Genomic DNA, 14,741 nt, shown 5'->3' on the forward strand with positions numbered 1-14,741 from the left:
ATCCCCACTTCTCATCTCCATTGCTTGCTGGCCCTTTCCCTCCTCCCCCCACTTCCTCCTCTTCCTTCTTGCAGCTGTATTGAAGACGTCCCTTCTTGAAGCCCCCCAAATTGACCTCGGTTGTTATGTACCAACAGGGCCTGGGGCGCCGCTCTCGGACCACTTCGGAGTCCTCTGTGCATTCTGTTGGCCAGGAGAGGCGAAACTCAGCTGCCAAGCAGCCTTCTCCACCTCCACCTTCCATCCCTGAAGGGAAGAAAAGCCCCAAAGAAGCCAAGAAGAATCTGGCACCTGAAAGAGTGAGCCCTGAGCCTTAGCGCTAAGCCGAAACACTTAGCTGCCCTTCCCAGAGAGCGCTCGCTCTTTCCAGATAGGCTCCGAGGCCTTTGCCGACATTGGCAAAATTTTCCCCTTCCACACACACACCCTCCCCAGGCTTAGCACTTCCTCCTTCAAACCTATTTATTTATGACAATATATATATACAGAGCCGGGGTGGCGCAGCAGGTAGAGTGCTGTACTGCAGCCACTAAAGCTGACTGTAGATCTGAAGGTCAGCGGTTCAAATCTCATCACCAGCTCAAGGTTGACTCAGCCTTCCATCCTTCCGAGGTGGGTAAAATGAGGACCCGAATTGTGGGGGCAATATGCTGGCTCTGTTAAAAAGTGCTTTTGCTAACATGTTGTAAGGCACCCGAGTCTAAGGAGAAGGGCAGCATAAAAATTGAATGAATGAATGAATGAATGAATGAATGAATGAATGAATGAATGAATGAATGAATAAATAAATAAATAAATAAATAAATAAATAAATAAATAAACATTTATTGCTGCCCGGCAACTCAAGGAAGCTAACAGGGGTGTAAAAACTTCATACATTAAAAAAAAATTAATAAAAGAAAATAATCAAGTGATAAATTAATAAAATAATACAATAGCCTCCCACCCAGTGACAGCACCTCACACAAACCATTGAATAGGCTCCACCCTACTTTGGGTTCCCCAGGCCAGCTGGCCGAACCAGGTTTTCAACACCTTCCGGAAGAGTGCTAGAGAGGGGGCCATTTTAAACTCTGGGAGGAGGATGTTCCCGAAGGAAGGAGCCACCACAGAGGAGGCCCTTCTTCGGGGACGGGACCCGCAACATAATCTGCCTCCCCACTCTGGTGGGACAGGTAGATGTAACCGGACAGAGACGGTTCCTCAGATAATCTGGTCCAGTGAAGGGCTTTAAAGGTGACAACCAGCACCGGTGCAAGTTCCCACGGACGAGGTGACACCTGTGCACACCAGGGTCTGCACAAAACTATGAGGGCCGCTGCATTTTGCACCATACTTAAACTCAGAAATTGCTCTGGAATCTCCTGGGGGTGGGGGGGTGGGAGGAACACATTGTATTAAAAGAATGATTGCATTTTTCTTCTCCCAGAGCGGTGGCAACTGGTTTAGTTGGATAATGGGGAAAAGCAAAAATGAAGCCCACCTTCCTGATGATAAGAACAAGTCGGTAAGAAAACTGTTCACCTTTCCCCGACATCCTTGGGCATTATTTTCTTCCTTTTAATACTCTGTTCCCAACCGTAGCGTTGGGCCTTGGGAACCTTTACAACATTTCAAGTAGCACCAATTCCAGTCTCGGGACAAACCTTTCCGGATTGGCAAAGAAAGTTGGAGAGACAAATTTATACAGAACAGAATCTCAGAGTTGGAAGGAGGTCTTCTAGTCCCACCCCCTGTTCGGGCAGGAGACCCTGCCCCATTTAGACACTGGCACTATGGCTTCTATCAGAGAGACAAAAACGAAGGACGCAGAACCATCCTCAACAGGAACTAGCATTTATTTCATTTATTTATTAAACTTGTATGCAGCCCGTTTCATGGTCAAGGTACCCTAGTGGGCTTCCAGCACCAGAACTAACAAAATAAAACAATGGCAGGATTTAAAACGCAGGGCATTAAAAGGTAAAACATTAAAATTAATTTTCAAGTGGATTAAAAAGAACCAATGCGTGGAACAGAACCTATTAGCAGCCACTTATGGGTGCAGCTTATACCGAATGTAGCAAAACTTTGTGTCTTTAGAGAAATAAATTTCTCTTAATTATTTAGCAGATTAAAGAGATCATAGTGTCTCAGAAGTTTAAATAAAAGAGGGATAATCAATTCTGTGTCCCTGTAGACCTGGCAATACCACTTCACAGTATTGGGTTCCTGGGTCTGTCCCTTTTGGGACAGCTGTGAGGAGAGCATTAAATAGAACGAAAGAGAAGGCTCACCTTATTTGGGAACGCTGATATGACATGAATGCGAGGCTGGTTTAGGCACTTAATGTTTAGCTATTTGCGATTTAGCGTTGCTTCATTTTTCTTTATCTGCAGATTGTTTGGGATGAACAGAAACAGCGGTGGGTAAACTTGGATGAACCGGAAGAGGAAGTAAGTGTCGCAGCTAGTTCAGGAATGAATATCCATGTATCAAATGGGAATTGAGATTGTATCACCAATGAGCATGAGGCGCATCATGCTCCAAGTCCCTTTTTTCTCTGCTCTACACACCCACACACCCACACCCACACCATCAAGGGATGGGGAAGCACCTGCATTCCTGGGGAGGGCCTTCTACTTTCTTTGCTATTCGAGCCTGCTTGGTTTTTTTCCATCGCTTCGTCTCCCCTGCCTGAGAGTCTCTTGCGAAAAGCGTCTTGTGGATTCCTGCAGGCCAACACTAAACGTAAAGGAGTCCCAATGACAGAGAACAGTTGTTGAACTGACAGTGAGAACAATGAATCAATGGAACAGCTTGCCTCCAGAAGTTGTGAATGCTTTTTAAGAAGAGATTGGATAACCATTTGCCTGAAATTTATTTATTCATTCATTCATTCATTCATTCATTCGATTTTTATGCCGCCCTTCTCCTTAGACTCAGGGCGGCTTACAACATCTTAGCAATAGCACTTTTTTCTTTTAAATATATATTTATTAATTTTTCCTTTTTTTTTAAAGTACATAGTCATATTTACAGATGAATGTACATCGCATATACATTCCTATCAACATTGTCTTCTAATTACTTTTAGATTTCTTGATGTTTTATTCCAATGCTTCTTTTAAGTTTCTTCTTTTTGTCCATTGGTACCATTTTGTCCAGGTTTCATAATAGTCCGATTCTTTTCGATTATTAAGTTCCATTGTCAATCTGTCCATCTCTGCACAGTCGTATATTTTCTTGATAATCTCATTGTCTTCAGGTATTTGCGGATTTTTCCAGTTCTGTGCAAATACAATCCTTGCAGCTGTTGTAATACGCAAGCTTAAATATTTTACATTTTTAGAATAGTTACCTCTCATAATACCCAATAGAAAAAATTCTGGTGTATATTCTATTTTTGTATTTATTTGACACAACCAATTATTTATTTTTTTCCAATATTTTCTTGTCTCTGGACATAACCACCATAGGTGAAAGAAGGTGCCTTGAGTGTTTTTACATTTCCAACACATTGGGCTGTAATTTTTGTGCATTTTAGCTAGTCTTTTGGGTGGAAGATGCCAACGGTATAGCATTTTATATTGGTTTTCTTTATATATTGTGGATTTTGTTAATTTAATATTTCTCTTCCAAATAGCACTTTTGAACAGAGCCAACATATTGCCCCCACAATTTGGGTCCTCATTTTACCCACCTCGGAAGGATGGAAGGCTGAGTCAATCTTGAGCCGGTGATGAGATTTGAACCGCTGACCTGCAGATCTGCAGTCAGCTTCAGTGGCTTGCAGTACAGAACTCTACCTGCTGCGCCACCCTGGCGCAAATGTGATAGGGTTTCCTGCCTAAGCAGGGGTTGGACTAGAAGGCCTCCAAGGTCCCTTCCAACTCTATTTTTCTATTTCTATTCACTATGTTAGGAAAGCTGTCAGTTTAAGAGATTTGCATTTCACTGTTTCTTTTTCTCCCTCCTCCCTCTCTCTCTCTCTCTCTTTAGAGCAAACCCCCTCCTCCTCCCCCCACAGGGTTTCCTCAGGTTGCTCCCTCTGGATTGACAGGACCCCCCAATGCCTCCGTCAACATGTTCTCCAGGAGAGCAGGTACCTTATAGAGTTGGAAAATCTATCCTGGACCCTGAGAGGTGGGGGGGAGCCAGTGGGCCCACTCCCTTCCTTGGCTAAGCAGCGCAGTATGATAGTGTTGCTTTGAGAGCATCTCATGAGGTTTCAGGAGTCGAGGTGCATTGGGTGAGTCCACAGAGTGCGTCCACCTGGCCCGAGGATCCCATCTGGAAATGGCAAGGGACTGGCCCATGTTGCCTCTGCTAGTGGAAACATAAGACAGCTGTGTATTTGTGTGCATGGCTCCCCTGCTGGCAGAGGGCTATCCAAACGAACTCAAAACAAAACAAAAGGAGAAATGTTTCCACTTTTTCGCCTTTGAGTATGCAAGAAAGAACTCCCACAGAGTTGGCCTTCTCTGGGTCCCGTCGACTAAACAATGTCGTTTGGCGGGGCCCAGGGGAAGAGCCTTCTCTGTGGCAGCCCCGACCCTCTGGAACCCCCCAGAGATCAGAATTGCCCCCAACCTCCTCGCCTTTCATAAGCTCCTTAAAACCCACCCTTGTCATCAGGCATGGGGGAACTGAGATATTCCCTTCCCCCTAGGCCTATACAATTTATGCATGGTATGCTTGTGTGTATGTTTGGTTTTTTAAATAAGGGTTTTAAAATTATTTTAAATATTAGATTTGTTACATGTTGTTTCATTATTGTTGTTAGCCGCCCCAAGTCTATGGAGAGGGGTGGCATACAAATCTAATTAATTAATTAATTAATAAATAAATAAATAAATAAATAAATAAACAAACAAACAAACAAACAAACAAACAAACAAACAAACAGGAAAGGATGGAAGGATGGAAGCCTGAGTCAACCTGGAGCCGGTGGGGAGATTCAAACTGTCAAATTGCAGGCAGCTGGTTGGAGCAGATTTCTGCTGACTGCAGTGCTGCACTCTGTTTCGCCATCATAATCTTGATTAGCCTGTTTTGATAGGCAGAAGCCATTTTTCCGGCTCTGCCCGAGAGCTTTTGCTACCTTACCTGGCCCACGAGCCCTTGCAGACAGGAAGTGGGCCTTCTCCGGGTCCCATCAACAAAACAATGTCGTTTGGTGTGGCCCAGGGGAAGAGCCTTCTCTGTGGCGGCCCCGGCCCTCTGGAACCAACTCCCCCTGGAGATTAGAATTGCCCCCACCCTCCTCACCTTTCGTAAGCTCCTTAAAACCCACCTTTGCTGTCAGGCATGGGGGAACTGAGATATTCTTTCCCCCTAGGCCGTTACAATTTATGCATGGTATGTTTGCTTGTATGTATGTTTGGTTTTACAAATAAGGGTTTTTTAGCTGTTTTAGTATTGGATTTACATGCTGTTTTTATTATTGTTGTTAGCCGCCCCGAGTCTGCGGAGTGGGGCGGCATACAAATCCAATAAATAAATAAATAAATTGGCCCCTTTTTCCCTGACGTGCTTCCTCTATCTTCTCCTCCTCGGTCTCTGGAACGAGCCTTTTTGTCTCTGCTTTGCCCCTTCACAGCTGGAAGCAAAGTTCGCTACGTGGACATTATGAACCCAGGCAAATCCAAGTCCCCCATTTCTGCTCCAGCTCCATCCGACCTGTTTGCTCCCCTGGCCCCAATGCCCATCCCTGGCAACATGTTTGTACCCAATTCAGGTGAGTCAAGGTAAGGGAGAAGAAGGCGAGCCAAAACCACCTGCCTCTCTCCCTGGCTGCTCTTTCTTCTGCTTCCCTTTCCAAGACAAGTCCACAACTTTAAGACTTGTGGACCTCAACTCCCAGAATTCTCCAGCCAGGAGAATTCTGGGAGTTGAAATCCACAAGTCTTAAAGTTGCCAGGTTTGAGGATCCCTGGGTTAAACTGTAAATATTCTGTTTAAACTACGTATTTGTGAAAATACTCTTTTTGAATTCTTAATTTTTTGAATAGATGGTGTTATGCTTAAACGACAAATCCTTTTTTGGGTGGGTGGGTGAAACACAGCCTTAAGAGCCATAGATTCCACAATTTTGGAACGTAATTCAAAATAACTTTGAAGCCTTTAACTTGAGGCCCACCATGGAAGAGAATGCCCATGTCAGGCTTGGCTTCTTTTCCATGGAAAACCCTCTGCAGAAACTGGTGATGGAGGAAAGGGACAGAAAGCGTGTTCTTTTTTAAAAACAACACCTGTGACCTCTTCATACAGTTCCTGAAGAGCAGACACCGCTGGAGGGTGGAGTTGCTCAAGATCAGATGGCACCAGGCAATGACGCCAACCCTGAGCCAACAGGAGACGTTCCGGTAAGTTGGCATTGCCAACGTTGTTTCCTATTAGGGATCATGTGGGAGCTTTGGCCCCAGCGCCCCTGAATGCAGCAGCTGGGCTTTGAAGGTCTCCCTGGCTTGAGAATTTGGAGGTTGGATGCTGGTGAAAGACTATGGGCTGGGCAGGGATTGTGCCTGGGTGAGCAAAACAGGTGAAAGGTGTGTGAATAAGAAGAAACATATTATACAATCACAGGACCAGGATTTCTATTGTAAGTCATGGAGGTCCTAAAGTGAGTCGTCATGTCAGTGAACCTGATTTTGTGACCACTTTCACCAGTTTCTTAGAGTTTATAGTTTATTAGATTTGTACGCCGCCCCTCTCCGAAGACTTGGGGTGGCTCACAACATAACAGTGATACAATACATTACAAATCCAATAGTAGAAAAGTTAAATGAATTTTAAAAACATAGTAAAATCCCTAACTATACAATCATACACATTCAACCTAATCCATCATACAGTAAGGCCGAAAACATAATAAAAAGGGAGGAGAAGGTGGTAATTATCCCCGCACCTGGCGACAAAGGTGGGTCTTCAGGATTTTACGGAAGGCAAGGAGGGTGCGGGCTGTTCAAATCTCTGGAGGGAGTTGGTTCCAGAGGGCCAGGGCCGCCACAGAGAAGTCTCTTCCCCTGGGTCCCGCCAGCCGACATTGTTTGGTCGACGGGACCTAATCGGTCGCTGGGAGTCGTGCGGCAGAGGGCGGTCCTGGAGATATTCTGATCCGGTGCCATGAAGGGATTATTATTATTATTAATTAGATTTGTATGCCACCCCTCTCCATAGACTCGGGGCGGCTCACAACAAGAATAAAACAATGTATAAGAAATCTAATAATTTAAAAGTCACTAAAAAACCCTTATTAAAAAGCAAAAACATACACACAAACCTACCATGCATAAACTGTATAGGCCCGGGGGAGATGTCTCAATTCCCCCATGCCTGATGGCAGTGGTGGGTTTTAAGGAGTTTACGAAAGGCAAGGAGGGTGGGGGCAATTCTAATCTCTGAGGGGACCTGGTTCCAGAGGGTCGGGGCCGCCACAGAGATGGCTCTTCCCCTGGGTCCCGCCAAACGACATTGTCATAACCAACACTTATGAAACACATCCACCTTCCCCGGTTGATGTTTGCATCGGAAACTGGCTGGGAGGGTCGCACGTCACCATCACATCACCACAAAGACGCTGCAACCCGTTGTAAATGCGAGCTGGGTGCCAAGTGCCTGAATTGTAATCGCGGGGCAGCAGGGCTGGTATGGCAGGTGTAAGTGCAAGGGCAGCCGGCATATGGCTTCTTCCGAGGCGCCATAGTTTTGCACCGTAGCATTAATTATTGCATTGAATCTTCTCTGACCTCTCCTCATGATGGAGAACTTTAACCATAACACGAGGACTTTCGGACTTCATAAAATGCTCCTGCCCGTGCTTAGCCGTGGATTGTCTTGGGTTGTTAATATGTTTCCATGCTTCATGGCTCCCTTCCTTTTCTCTTTCAGTACTTAAATTCTGCTGCATTTCCACCTGGGCCTGAGCTTCCTGCGTTGAATCTGGAGGACGCCCAGTCTGGAGAGGTAGGTGTCTCTTGCCAGGTTAGCTATGTTGAGCCTTTGAGGCACCCACACCATCCTAGGCCCATTTTTTGCAACAGAAAATAAGCAAGAAGAGTGGAACCAGAAGGAGGTAAACGTAGAGTAAGGTTTGGCCTGGCCATCTGTGTCTGGGAACTGAAGATATGGCCGCCCTTCTGAAGAGGCCTCCCTTGTGAGGAGCCATCCTCAGTCCTTTGTTGTGCATGAGTTTGACTCCCGTGAACTGCCACGAAACTGCTAGACTCTTAAAATCCAAGCCAAGGCCTTGAGTTGCATCCTAGATGTCCGTAACCCAGAAAGTAGCCTTCCCTCCCTCCCCCCCCCCAAGCAAAGCTAACTTGCATTTAGATATATGTCTAATTTAAACCTTTGCCCCCCCCCCCCCTTTTTGAAATGAACAAAAATTTAGTGGAGAGTTGCAGGCAGCAGCTGGCATGGTGACTTTGATTCCTTTTTTTGTGTGTTGTGTGTCTTTGCTGTTTTGTAGCTTTCGCGCTCTAGTTCAATGAGTTCATTATCCCGTGAAGTCAGCCAGCATTTAAATCAGGTACCTTGGCTGGCCCTCCTCTTCCTTCTCCTCTTCTCTTTCCCTGCTCCTTTTACCTCCTTCCCCCCACATCGTATCTCGTCCTAGTTCTGTCGTCTCCAATTTGCATTTCCATCCAACTAACATGTTACCCTAATATTGAAGCCTTCTGGCCCCCAAACCAGGGAAACGGGGTACCCTCCTCTTTTTTGAGCCAGCTCTCCTTGATTGCTTTCCCACAATGTAGGGCTCATAGTCCACCCACCCACCCCTCAAAAAAGGGTCAGGGTTGGGGCTTTGTCCAGCTAGCCTGGAACGGGATAGCAATTGAAAAACAACAGAGAAGGCAAAATGTGCTGAATCAGGATATGTTTTGGCGTAACCGCATCCTTACAATTTGATGGGCGAACTTATTGGTACATCAAAGGCACGCCTGTGGGGTCACCACTTTCAGGACTCAGCAGCGGTTGTAATCCAACATCTGGAATCAGTAGCACTCCCATACGGACAACTCAAAATAGGCACTAGGTATATAGACCACACCTTTTGGCCTAGAGGTGGCACACTCACCAGCAATCAGAAGACTGTGAGATCGATCCTAGGTAGAGGCTGATATTTGTCTCTCTGGGTACAATGAGAATATATCTGCTGCAAAAACTCCACATTGGCGACAGGAAGGACATCGGGCCAGTCAACATTCAGCTCCATTGCGCTGACTCCACCCCATTGCAAGGGATTATAGGGTCATTAAAGATTAGATTAGATTAGATTAGATTTATTGGATTTATATGTCGCCCCTCTCTGCAGACTTGGGGCGGCTCACAACAATGGCAAAAACAGTACATAGTAATAAATCTAATATTTAGCAATCTAAATTACAGTTTTAGGTTAAAAAGTCCATAAAAGCAACCTCAATATATATATATATATAAAACAAAACACACAATCAATCATACACCAAAACTACATGGGCAAGGGGGAGATGTTTCAATTCCCCCATGCCTGACAGCAGAGGTGGGTTTTAAGGAGTTTACGAAAGGCAAGGAGGGTGGGGGCAATCCTAATCTCTGGGGGGAGCTGGTTCCAGAGGGTCGGAACCACCACAGAGAAGGCTCTTCCCCTGGGAGACAACATTGTTTAGTCGACGGGACCCGGAGAAGGACAACTCTGTGGGACCTAACCGGTCCCTGGGATTCGTGCGACAGAAGGCGGTCCCAGAGATATTCTGGTCCGGTGCCATGAAGGGCATTATCGATCATAACCAACACTTTGAATTGTGACCGGAAACTGATCGGCAACCAATGCAGACTGCAGAGTGTTGGTGTAACATGGGCATACGTAGAGAAGCCCATGGTTGCTCTTGCAGCTGCATTCTGCACGATCTGGAGTTTCCGAACATTCTTCAAAGGTAGCCCCATGTAGTCGAGCCTCGAGGTGATGAGGGCAAAGTGACTGTGAGCAATGACTCCTGATCCAAATAGGAGATTACACCTTTAATAAAACGGAACCAATTAGGGAACACCCGCAAAACCATTATCAACATCCTCAAAATAATCCAATTGACAAGAGTTAGGGTGCTACCCTTCCCGGATATTCTTGTCAGTGCCAACTAGGATGGCAAATTAAAAACACAGCATAGTAAACCCCTCCTCCCTCCACACCCACCCACCAACCAAGCGCTCCACTACCAAAGTAATAGCACAACCTCCCACAAAGAGAAGCTGTCTGTAAGAACTCATCTAAATGATGAGCACAAACATACCACAGCAACCCCGAAGAGAGAGAGAAAAAGAAGAAGGAAACCTGGGGCAAGACCCCTTCCAACTCTGTTCATCTGTAATCTGAAGCCCTCTGGCAGAGACCTCAAAGCAGCTCCCTTTCCAGAGCCTTGGACTTGGAAGAGGGTCTCTCAGCCTTGGAGAATGTAAGACATGTGGGCAGAATTGGCCTGCCTGTCTTAAGGTTGCCATGGCGGACAAACCCTCCCTCCCAGGTCCTGTCGGAAGGAATCCAGCCCTTTCAATCTTTGTGCACCTCCGTCTTTGGGGCTCCCCTGGAAGCAGCGAGGCGGGAGGGCTGCACCTCCAGGCAGGCTCATAACTCCTCCCTCCCCCACCAGTCGGGCCTTCTTTGAGCACTTGGCACGGCTAACCTTTCCGCTGCTGCTCTTGCATGTTTGAAGGGCTGCTCCCCCCCGAGCCCAAGTGAGCCCCTTCAGGCTCGTGCATGTGCCTTCGTTCTGTGACCGCCTGCGCACACCGGCTGCTCCTATCGGTAACACGGAAGCTTCCCTGCAAGTTGGGGGGGCAGGTGGGTTCTCCTTCCTGTTTTGGCATTTGTGTGTGTTGCTGCAATATTGTGGAAGCCCCTGCTTGAGCAAGCACACGAGGGCATCCCTGGCGTCTCGGTGGTTAAAAACAACCCCTCTCCTTGCTTTGTGTAGGCATCTACTGGAGATCCGCCAGCTCGTGCTGTCCAGTTCTACAATCCGTCTCAGTTTGCACAGGTACAGCGTTCCTCCTCCTAGCAACGGGTCCCCTCACTGCAAGGACCGTGTGGACCCCCTCCATGCACCCGGCCCCCTGTAACGATTTATTTGTTTGTTTGTTGTCTGTCTGTCTGTCTGTCTGTCTGTCTGTCTGTCTGTCTGTCTGTCTGTCTGTCTGTCTGTCTGTCTGTCTGTCTGTCTGTCTATCTATCTATCTATCTATCTATCTATCTATCTATCTATCTATCTATCTATCTATCTATCTATCTATCTATCTATCTATCTATCTATTGGATTTGTATGCCGCCCCTCTCCATAGACTCGGGGCGGCTAACAACAGTAATAAAAACAGCATATAACAATCCAATATTAAAACAGTTAAAAACCCTTATTATAAAACCAAACATACATACAGACATATCATGCATAAAATTGTAAAGGCCTAGGGGGAAAGTATATCTCATTTCCCCCATGCCTGACGGCAGAGGTGGGTTTTAAGAAGCTTACAAAAGGCAAGGAGGGTGGGGGCAATTCTAATCTCTGGGGGGAGTTGGTTCCAGAGGGCCAGGGCCGCCACAGAGAAGGCTCTTCCCCTGGGTCCCACCAAGCGACATTGTTTAGTCGACGGGACCTGCAGAAGGCCAACTCTGTGGCACCTAACCGGTCGCTGGGATTCGTGCAGCAGAAGGCGGTCCCTGAGATAATCTGGTCCGGTGCCATGAAGGGCTTTATAGGTCAAAACCAACACTTTGAATTGTGACCGGAAACTGATCGGCAACCAATGCAGAATGCGGAGTGTTGGTGTAATATGGGCATATTTAAGGAAGCCCATGATTGCTCTCGCAGCTGCATTCTGCGTAATGAGCAAAGGTTTTGTTCTAACCCGGCTTCCTGATAAAAAATCCCCAACAGAAGCACAGTGTTAATAATAACAAGGGCTATTAATTGGCTTGTTCAGCAGTCGTTCTAAAGTCAAATAAATTATAAAGCGGCCTTTTCTGAGCAACAGCTGTTAATTAAGCTCCTTAACAGCGGGAAATAATTCAAACAAATTAAATAAGTCAGAGGAAGAGTCTTCCAAATAACAGGACAGGAACCTGGCTGTTTGAACGGGCAGGAGGAATTTGCAGGCAACTTTGAGGAGTTCAAACCTGACCACATAGGCTTGGATTTCAGCTGCCAGGACTTGGAATCAACTTAGCCACTTCCTGCAAATTCCTTCTTGGATTTCACCACTTAAATAGGCTATGGGAGTGGCCGATTAACCTCAAGCCTTACTCTCGAGTAGTCCTCCTCAAAAGTCATTCCTGCCTTTGGGTAGCTCTGCGTGTACACGCATTGAGAACAGGCCCCTCCTTCTCTTCTTCGTCTTCACTCATGGCAGTCTCTGGAGGTTCTGAAGGCCCTGGCTGAACCTCTGCTTCTGGCACCGAGTCCTCTCCAGCCTCCTCACTGTCCGACTCTGGTGCCAGCTGCATAGGCCACTGGCAAATCACAACATCAGCCTCTTTGCTGTCCGATTCAGCTATCAACTACAGGCCACCGGCAGGCCTCCACAGATTTGCTCCAGTTTGCATTCAGTCCCTTGGATTGGTTCAGGGTCCATCATATTTATTTATTTATTTATTTAATTTATTGGATTTGTATGCCGCCCCTCTCCGCAGACTTGGGGCGGCTAACAACAGTAATAAAACAGTATATAACAATAATCCAATACTAAAAACAGTTAAAAACCCATTATATAAAAACCAATCATACATACAGACATACCATGCATAAAATTTTAAAGGCCTAGGGGGAAGTGTATCTCAGTTCCCCCATGCCTGGCGGCAGAGGTGGGTTTTAAGCAGCTTACGAAAGGCAAGGAGGGTGGGGGCAATTCTAATCTCTGGGGGGAGTTGGTTCCAGAGGGCCGGGGCCGCCACAGAGAAGGCTCTTCCCCTGGGTCCCGCCAAGCGACATTGTTTAGTTGACGGGACCCGGAGAAGACCCACTCTGTGGGACCTAACTGGTCGCTGGGATTCGTGCAGCAGAAGGCGGTCCCTGAGATAATCTGGTCCGGTGCCATGAAGGGCTTTATAGGTCATAACCAACACTTTGAATTGTGACCGGAAACTGAACAGCAACCAATATTATGGTTCAACCATGAATTGGCTAGAAATAGTTTTCTTTTGGGTTTTGAGGACTGGAATTCGATTTGGAACAGAATTGGGAGGAGATTTTGCCTTGCTTTAAACACAACCCTAAGGGGAAGATTTCAAACACAACAAGAAGTTGTGTCTTCAGGGTTCTTTTTTTATCTCCAGGCGCGAGTTTACCCGATTGATTGAAAACTTTGTCTTTTCCAGCCTTCTGCAGCTCCGTCTAGCTCCCGACTTGGCAGATTTGGGCAGAGAAAATATCCCACCTTAAAATAGCATCCATTCGGTCTCTCAGCCAGGCCATCGCACAAGAAGTCCCCAAAGATGCCAGTGTTGTTTCTCAAATTGAGAACCCATCTGGGTGGCTCCCCGACGGAGACCGTGGCCGAAGTTGATTACCAAATGCTCTCCTCATCGCCCCGAAGCTTGGCTGAGGTGGTCAAACATCAAGAGGGACTGGAGAAACCAACCGGCAGGAATGCAGCTGGGGCTGCCTCAACCGAAGGCTGGGCTTTGCGGAAATCCAGCTGCTCCGTCTACACGACAAGACTTTTCCCGTGTCACCTTTCAACATGACAGTTTGTGGCCTTACAGGGATCGGGGCATTGTTTTTATGCATGTAAACCGCCTGCTGGGGGTTTATGGCTCATCTGGCATATTAACAGAATTGGTGGGGATTTTCTTTTCCTATCAACTTCCCCTCGCTCCCAACCTTTGGGGAGGGAAAATGTAGCTGATCCAAATAAAGAGAAAAAAATGTATAATGAATAGGGGGAGAGAAAAAGAAACCTGTGACTTGTAATCTTAAGATTTCCTTGGAAGTGGATTTTCTTTCGTGTATATGTAGTTTGTGTCTTAGGCTCCTTGTAAAATGAACTGTAGAGTCAAGAGCCGAAGCTTCTTTGTATAGCATTTCGCATTGTTCTTCTGATAATTCCTCCCGAAAGTGCAATATGGCTCCTTTCTGAAACTCGGAATCCCTTCAAATAACTCCGTAACATCTCAAAAGGGCTTAGCATTTTATTTTTTAAAACTTGTGGAAGTTTTCCCTCTTCCATCTCAAACATTTCCCCATTTCCCACTGGTTTAGCTCAAAATTTACCTGGCCGACTCCTTTAAAAAAACACTAATCAAATTAGCAAGCCTCTCTAACAAGAGATGTAAAATAGGTCTCAGGTGGAAATAGGTAGCAGGAACTCTTCAAAACTATCATAGGTTATGCTAACATCCCTGTTAAGTCTGAACAGCGACAAGCGGGAACTCATTGTTGGTGCAGTAAAGTCCAGTCCAGAAGACCAATGTCCAAGTCATGAATTTCAGAGGGTATTTTTTAACGTTGATGCTCAACTCTGTGGCTTCATTTGACATAGCTGGGTTCTGGAGAGTCTTAAATACATTTCCAAGGATTGTTGTGGGCGAAGAGTTGTAAAAAAAAAAAAAAAAAGAACTTGTCTCAGCCACTTGCTGACCTCTCTCGGTAGTCACCAAAAGAGAAAAATTCAAGAGAGACAGAGGTCTAAACTCTAAAGGGACAAAAAACATCTCAAACAAATTCAAGATGTTTTTGTTCTTTTAAATCTCTGTCTCTCTTGAATTTTCCTCTTGTTGGTGACCACCGAGC

General features: G+C 46.1%; 1 protein-coding gene across 1 annotated transcript in view; it reads left to right on the plus strand.

The window, feature by feature from the left end:
• Nucleotides 1-14,128, plus strand: part of SEC16A (SEC16 homolog A, endoplasmic reticulum export factor) — a 57,855-nt gene extending 43,727 nt beyond the window's left edge. Inside the window, 10 exon segments of the mRNA XM_070758765.1 lie at nt 138-299; nt 1,430-1,507; nt 2,379-2,435; nt 3,982-4,084; nt 5,582-5,719; nt 6,253-6,347; nt 7,873-7,947; nt 8,453-8,512; nt 10,935-10,997; nt 13,328-14,128. Coding sequence (XP_070614866.1) covers nt 138-299; nt 1,430-1,507; nt 2,379-2,435; nt 3,982-4,084; nt 5,582-5,719; nt 6,253-6,347; nt 7,873-7,947; nt 8,453-8,512; nt 10,935-10,997; nt 13,328-13,396 — 900 coding nt within the window. The 3' untranslated portion in view covers nt 13,397-14,128.
• The last annotated feature ends 613 nt before the right edge of the window (nt 14,129-14,741 follow it).

This window comes from Erythrolamprus reginae, chromosome 8, assembly GCF_031021105.1.
Source record: "Erythrolamprus reginae isolate rEryReg1 chromosome 8, rEryReg1.hap1, whole genome shotgun sequence".
Lineage (NCBI taxonomy): Eukaryota > Metazoa > Chordata > Lepidosauria > Squamata > Dipsadidae > Erythrolamprus > Erythrolamprus reginae.